General features: G+C 33.9%; 1 protein-coding gene across 1 annotated transcript in view; it reads right to left on the bottom strand.

Moving 5' to 3' along the window:
• Nucleotides 1-8,246, bottom strand: part of nbeab (neurobeachin b) — a 291,762-nt gene that overhangs the window by 189,189 nt on the left and 94,327 nt on the right. The window contains exon 12 of the mRNA XM_016568737.1: nt 6,815-6,983. Coding sequence (XP_016424223.1) covers nt 6,815-6,983 — 169 coding nt within the window. The remainder of the gene's footprint in view (nt 1-6,814; nt 6,984-8,246) is intronic.

Below are 8,246 nucleotides of genomic sequence, written 5' to 3'. Positions count from 1 at the left end.
TACTGCTCATGTCTGAAAATAATATATGAAAAACAAAATTATTTTACATAAAAACATTAGGCTACAGCTTATATTTATTTAGTACATTTTTAAATTAATGTAAAAACTAAAATGAATTGTAAAACTGAAAGTAATTTTTTAAAATTGTGTTCAGCATGGTGGGCTGCATTTGAATTCGTGACGGGCCGCATGCGGCCCGCGGGCCGCGGGTTGAGAACCACTGCTCTAGACCATCAGTTAATGTCTTGTGAACAGCTGCGGGATTGTAAAAAAAAAAACATATCCATTATTAAGGTGTTTTAACTTTAATCTGTCGCTTTGGGCCAAAATACCATAATCTATAATAAGGAATACATTACACTTCCTTTAGTGAAAAAGTCCATCCCCTGTTGTCCTCTCACATCAAATCCAATGACAAATTTGTTTAGAGTTTCGTCAGACTGGTTTTGCTTGTAAACGGTGCTTGCTCTGTGCATATATCTCTCCTAATTCAGACTAGATTTTTCACTGCAGAAAGCAATATTATGGATAGTGGACTTGTATTTTAGCTGGAAGCAACAGTTACAAAGTTAACAGTTGCTTCCAGTACATCAATGTCTTGCTTCACAAGATGTTAATTGATGGACTGGAGTCATGTGGATTAATTGTGGATAATTGTGATGTTTTTATCAGATGTTTGGACTCTCATTCTGACGGCACCCATTCACTGCAGAGGATACATCAGTGTGAGCAAGTGTATGCTCAATTTCTCCAAATCTGTTCCGATGAAGAAACAAACTCATCTACAGTACATCTTGGATGGCCTGAGGCATAACGTCAACTGTTTTTAACTTCCTCTACAGTCTATTTTCTCTTTTAGGTCAATTGTAGTCATAAGAAAGCAACAGTTTGAACTGAAACTCGCAGCGCTAGTTAGTGAAAGTTAGTCAATATGTCAACATGTTTACAACTAGCTATCCGAACAACAACACATCCAATTTAATGGCACAGACATCTACAGACAGCTCTATCACTGTCTTGAGTACTGAGGTTTGTTATATGCAAGAACTAAAGTTAAGTATACACAAAAGGACCGTTCGCTTGTGTGGTTGATACTCCTTGAGGGAGTCTTTCTATGTTCCTCAAGACACTGCTGAGGAAAGACTGTCTGTGCTGTTGAAAACAATAGGCAGGAGTGATGCATGACTTTAATTTGTGAGGTCTTGCTTGCTTTTACAGAGATAGAGAGAGTGTGAGAGAGAGAAAGGTTTGTGGTTAGCTGATGTTACTCCAATGTAAAACAGAAGTCTTTGTTGCAGTAATTGAACACTTCATTATGTTATACTGCTTTCTCAAAAAAAAAAAAAAAAAAAAAAAGACTGCGGAGTTTGACAAATGAAGAATAAATCAATGTGGACCGCCACAGAGAATTACCTACTTGACAACCAGAAACAAATACTTTTACATAGTTTAGGAGGAGCTGCTCTCAGACCTCTTCACCTGGCATGATTGCCAAATGTGTTTGAGTGTTTCTTTTTGTGTCGCAGGTTTTTGGAGGTTCATGATGGTGTATTAATCTCAGCGCCAGCTGTTTTTCAAGATAAGATAGTCCTTCATCTTCTGCACTTGTGTGTGTATGTGTGTGTACAATCGTGTTATGTTCTTTAGATATTTAGTTTTTATCTTATTTTGAAATTATTGTTGTTTTATGCTATATGATTTTATGATAGATTTTTCTCCCCCAAAGAAAATATGCCTTATTCATGTTTTTAAGGAATATTTTATGTGTGTAAATCTCTGTGTATATAATACAGATTTTATGTATTTTATAAATAATTTATATGATTTTTGTTCATATGTGTGTGTGTGTATAAAGAACACAGATTTTATGAGATTTAATGTATTTTATAAATAATTTATATGATTTTTTTCATATATATATATATATATAAACACGGCCAGATTCAGCCGCTTCAAGAACCGAGAGACCATCGCCAGCGTGCGCAGGTCAGCACGCTCTACACACACAGTACACTTATTAATATAGAGACTAGTGCTGTCAAACGATTAATCACATCAAAATAAACATTTTTGGTTGCATGATATATGTATGTGTGCTGTGTGTATTTATTGTACACACATGCATTTATATATTTAAGAAAAATAGGTTATAATTGTATATATTATATATTTATATATAATATAAATTATATAAACATAAATATATACATGTAAATATTTTCAAAATATATTCTGTATGTGTGTGTATTTATATATACAGTACATAATAAATATACACAGTACACACACATATTTTACATTAAAACATTTATTTTGGATGCGATTAATCGCGATAAATTTTTTGACAGCACTAATAATAATACAATAATAATAATAATGTTTTCAATAACAATACAATAATAAGAATTCTTTCTTTAGCAGCATATTAGAATGATTTCTAAAGGATCATGTGACAATGAAGACTGGCGTAATGATGCTGAAAATTCAGCTTTTTGCATTACAGGTATAAATTACATTTTAAAATATATTCAAACAGAAAACACAAACAACATTAGTGTTGTACTGTATTTTTGTTCAAATAAAAGCATCCTTGCAGAGCATAAGAGACTTCTTTCAAAAAAAAAAACAAAAAAAAAAGAAGAAGATATTTACTGCCATAGATGGTTCATTTGTATTAAATATATATATATAAACACTGTATATACATATATATATATATATATGTATATATATATTTCATATACAGTATATATGTGTGTGTGTGCGTACTACCATTCAAAAGCTCAAAAGTAACATTTCAGAATTTTTTTTTAATATTATTATTCAGCAAGGATGCAATAAATTGACCGAAAAAACAAACAAACCAAAAACAAACATTCGCATTGTAAGATATTTGTTTCAAATAAATAGTGTTCTTTTCATTTTAACTTTCTATTGATTGTACAATCTAAATTGAAAATAAAATGAAAAAATGAAGTAGCACAACTGTTTTCAATAAGAAAATTCAGCTTTTTGCATTACAGGTATAAATTACATTTTAAAATATATTCAAACAGAAAACACAAACAACATTAGTGTTGTACTGTATTTTTGTTCAAATAAAAGCATCCTTGCAGAGCATAAGAGACTTCTTTCAAAAAAAAAAACAAAAAAAAAAGAAGAAGATATTTACTGCCATAGATGGTTCATTTGTATTAACTTGTATTATGAAGAAAATGATGTTTCTGACACATGAACTCATGTTATTTGCAACATCTTAACCTCCACATGAAACTCTCTGTCTGTCTGAAATAATGATTTACTACTTGGCTTCTACAACCATAGAGAAAATTTTAATTGCTGTAAGGGTCTTTCCAGCACCTGGCAGCCTCAAAAACAGCATTACCACTGACCATTAGGAATAAAAAAGTGAGACTGGGCTCTCATTTCAAAACAAAACACAGTACAGTTGGCACGACCCATGCTAGTCACCTGCCATCTCCACTCCACTCCACCCCCGCACCAGCCAACCGCAGCGATCTGAATCTGTTTGTGTGTGGAATCGAAACAAGGCCGATGGGTCAACAACACAAAAAAGCCTCAGCAAAATCAGTAATGCAATCCACTACTAAGCCAAATTACAGGCTTAACCATTTAACCAAAAATGATCTCTAATTTTATCGATGGAAGGCTTTCTGCTTATTTTATTGCTAGCAAAAGAGAAGACTGTGGAGAAGTAAATCATGACAATCTGGGAAGATATGATAATACTGTGCCTCAGATAATTAATTACTCTTTCTTCAGGCTCACATAAAACACACCAGAATCATTTCAGGTTGTGATAAAGACAAATTGGATATCTAATGAACATAACACAACCTATTTGAAGATTAAGAATAAAGAAGATGAAAGACTACCGTATCTTGAAAAGCAGCAGGCAAAGAGAATAATAGACCATGGATCAACGTGAGCTCAACTTGTCTGAAAAACATTTGGTGGATTAGTTTCAGCGTTTAGCTATGCAGCTGTTTCTCCAGCATGTCTTCAGTGTCTCGTCAACAAATGTACTGTCAAATACACTACCAATCAACTGTTTGAGGTCAGTAAGATTATTATAATGTTTTAAATGAATACTTATATTTAACAAGGACACATTCAAAAGACTGAAAATACATTTATAATGTTACAAACATTTTATTCTATTTCAAAAATGAATGCTTCTTTTGAACTTTCTATTAGACTTTTGATAAAAATGTTCGTTTGAACTTTCTAACTTTCGAAAAACAAGTTTGAAAATCATGTTTTCCACCAAAATATTAAGCAGCACAACTATTTTTAACAGTGATAGAAATAAGAAATGTTCCTTGAGCAGCAAACTGAACACTGAAGACCTAAGTAATGACGCTGAAAATTCAGCTTTGCCTTAACAGAAACAAATTATTTTAAAATATATTCAAATAGAAAATATTTAGTTTAAATTGTAATAATATTTCACAGTATTACTGCTTTACTGTATTTTTTATTTAATCTTACCAGCCCTTTGATTGGTACTGTATGTCAACAACATTATGTATTGTCGAAAATATTACAAAAAAAACCCCACTGGAAAACATGTGTGTGTGTGTGTGTGTGTACTAATAAATAGCCAATATGCTAGTAATATGCATGCTAAAATGAGAATTAATCCCTAAACTAAAGTGTTACCAAATGTGTTTGTCAGCTAAAATTAGATAAAAATGAGCAAATATGAAGATATTGACTCTATTTAAAGGATATTTTTGTCAAAAGGCAACACTTATGACTAAAACAAAAAGCTCTGCAAAAATAAGCACTGAATGTTTAAAAGCAGCCATTTATTCTTGGTGCTAACTGCTAATCTATAGCTCTTGACTCTTCATTTAATGCAAATTCAGCTATGGTTATGCTAAGCTCATATTCTGTACAGAATCCAGATCACACAACCTTGCAGGAGCAGAATAAAAGGAATAATTGAGCACAATTAGATTCCCCAGTCCCACAGTGAATGCGCAAGCATGCTGCATCTCTGAAATCATTTTAATCTGTCTGTCTTCTGCTTATTAAAGTCACTGAACACCATTGTGCTAACACAAATTCCTGTATATACAGTCAATTTATGCAAAACGTTCTCACAAGGCAATTTTTGCCTCTCTGTGTTTTAACAAACAACGAAATTGTTCTAAAATAGTCGAGAGCACATAAACTCCTGACCTCAAAAGGAGAGGTTTATTCAGAGAATATTTGTGAATTATTCAGAGGACATGAAAGTCTAAAAGATTCTAGCTGTGGGTGAATCTTTCAACTTCAACTTCAGCAGGGAATCTTTACAGAGAGGACAGTGTAAGCTCTGGCATGAGGAAAAGAGAGACAATACAGAACAGAGGAGAGGGAAAAGAGAGTGTGCACCTGAAAGCGTGTTATAAGACAGGAAAGAATAGAAAAAAAGAGTGAGAGGTACAGTTAAAAGCCACGATCTTTGAAAAAACGGCTGTAAGAGACCAAAAGAAAAGCATATTTGAATCCATGAAAGGCTAGTTGTGAACTGCCAAGGGTGAGCCTTGTGAAATTCAGTCCACACGGCTAGTTCTACTGTCTATCACAATGTGGAGCTTTGTATTACTCCTCTGTGCTCTTTTCTACCTCTGTACAGAGGGTTTAAAACATGGTTGAAAGGATGGGAAAGATAAACTGTGCCAAATTTCAGGGAAAAGCACCAGCATGGTGTTTATTCAAAAGCGCTGCTTCTCATCAGGAGGTGACAGCAGCGGGGTGATAATCTGAGCCGCTGTCGTCACTCACGATAACTGCGGACATGACGAGGAGACAGAAAGACTCCACGAGAAGCTGTTGTGAGTACATGGGGAGTTCATGCAGACACTTTTAGACAAAGTGAAAGATTGACTGAGGTGAAATGCAGGTGACGTGGTAAAACAGACAAGAGTTTTAGGCAATGCAACAGTGCTGAGCTACATTAAAAATATGTTTTATTTTATATTTAATGCAAAAAAGATTTTCCAAAATCTGGCAAAATGTGTGTTTGAATATAGTTTAACACCTTGATTTATAATTCAGTTATTTTCAAGCAAAAAATATTATATTAATATTAAATAAACAAGACATAAAATATACAAAATAAATAAATAATGAATTAATATTATTAATAATATTAGTATCATTATAAAGATATAATAATAATAATAATAATATTGACTGGGTAACACGATTGCCAGTAATAGTAGGTATATGGGAGTAAAAATTTATGTTTGACTTTTTTTTTTTTTTTTTACAGTAACTTTGGTCACATGTTAAATTTACAATTTTTTAAAAGAAAAATGACACAGAAATGAATGATTAAAATTAACCTGAATTATTACAATTAAAATTACAATAATTAAAATGAATTAAAATGTCACAATTTTCTACAGCAACTGGTCGTGCAATATGTGAAACACTGCAAAACATGTTTTCAGTCAATAAAAAATGTACAATAGTTAATATAAAATAATGCAGCATCTTACATATTTAATGATCATATCTAATAGTTCTCGTTCCAAATTTGTGCCTTTACTTTTTCAGAAAAAGTAAAGTAATAAGACACCATATTGTACTCTATCAGTGGACAGTGGCAGGTATGAAATATCAAAATATATATTTTTTCATATTTAATATTTTTTATATTTTAATATTTGTTAATTATAATTTTTTTTGTTAATTATTAATATTTTTAACATCCATTTACATATAATTTATATAGATTAATTTAGATTTATTTGCATGCAAGTTGTGAGTGTGCATGTGCGTGTGTGTGTGTACAGACCCAGGCCTTTGGGTGTGATGCCGCTGGTGTGGTCAGGATTCACAGCCCAGTAATAATACTTCAGTATGTGCATGATCTGCAGCACAGTCCCGACTCGACGGATGGTGTTGTATATGGTTGCCGTGCCAATAAACTCTGCGGAAAGGTACGTGTACAGCGAGAGCTGCACCTGAACAACAGAAACACACACACACACACATAGTTACAAAAGGTTACAGCTGCCTCAGGTAAGAATACAAAACACTGATGATTACTTTCCATCGTCTGTCTGTTGTTTCTAAACTGCATCCCAAGATCCCTCATTAAAATTCTTTTCTTGTTGGATTTCTATGGGAGCGACACCTCTGGCATGGCAGAACAGCAGATACGGTGAGTATTTTTGGGTGAAGCTGAAAGTCAAAAGGTGTTGTTTGTTTGTGAGCAGCAGGTCAGGCCTGACTAGTGACGGTGCTGCAGGAAAACCTTGGAGGACAAAAAATGCTGATGAAGGTACATAACTCATCCAATTACAGGCCACTCCAGCAGGCAGACTGGGCTCTCCGGTGAGGACAGCCAGAGATGATGGGAAGGAACGGAGGGAGGATAAAAAACATGATGCAAGTCCATGAACTCTTCTGGCCTGAGGAGAGAACACTGCTGCTGCTGCTTGTGCTGCTCAGTTCATTATCCACAACTACTCTCACACTCCCCCCGTCTCTCTCCTTCTTTCTTTCACTTCCTCTCTCTCCTTTTCATGTCTCCTCCTGTTTTTCTTCTTTTTTAGCCATGTTTTCCCTTTTTCTCTTTCTTTCATCTAGTCATGATTTTTCCGCTTTACTTTTATGTTCTTCCCTTTTTCTTTTGAGATTCTCTTACTTTTCCCATTTTCTGACTTTTGTCCATCCTGCCTTCTTTTTTCCTTCTTTCTTGTTGGTCCTCATTTCTTTTCTTTCATTCTTTTTTCCCTTTCTATATGTCTCCCTTTCACCATCCATATATCCATTTTTCCTTTCTGTTTCCCTTTTTTCCCTTTTTATTTGCTTCCTTCTGGCTCCTTTCCTGTTTTGCTTTTTCTTTCTTTCTTTGCAATGCATTCATATAGCTGTTGATTTTTCTCCTTCCTTCTCTTATCTTCATCACTTTTGCTTGCCTTTCCCTCTTCCCTTTATCTGTTCAGTTATCTTTTTTTTTACCATTTTATTCCCTTCATTTGTCATTCTCTTACTTTCCCCTTTTCTGATTTTGTCCTTTTTTTCTTCCTCACTTTTCTTTCATTTTCTTTTTTCCCTTTCTATATTTCTTCTTCCTTCCATCATCCATATATCCATTTTTCCTTTCTACCTCACTTTTGTCCCTTCCCTTTCCCTCACCTACCTACCTTCCTTCCTCCCTCCCTCCCTCCCTCCCTCACTCACTCACTCACTCACTCACTCACTCACTCACTCACACACAC

This window comes from Sinocyclocheilus rhinocerous, unplaced genomic scaffold (genome assembly GCF_001515625.1).
Source record: "Sinocyclocheilus rhinocerous isolate Xijiao unplaced genomic scaffold, SAMN03320098_v1.1 scaffold1965, whole genome shotgun sequence".
NCBI classification, from domain to species: domain Eukaryota; kingdom Metazoa; phylum Chordata; class Actinopteri; order Cypriniformes; family Cyprinidae; genus Sinocyclocheilus; species Sinocyclocheilus rhinocerous.
This window is presented reverse-complemented; position numbering and strand designations above follow the sequence as displayed.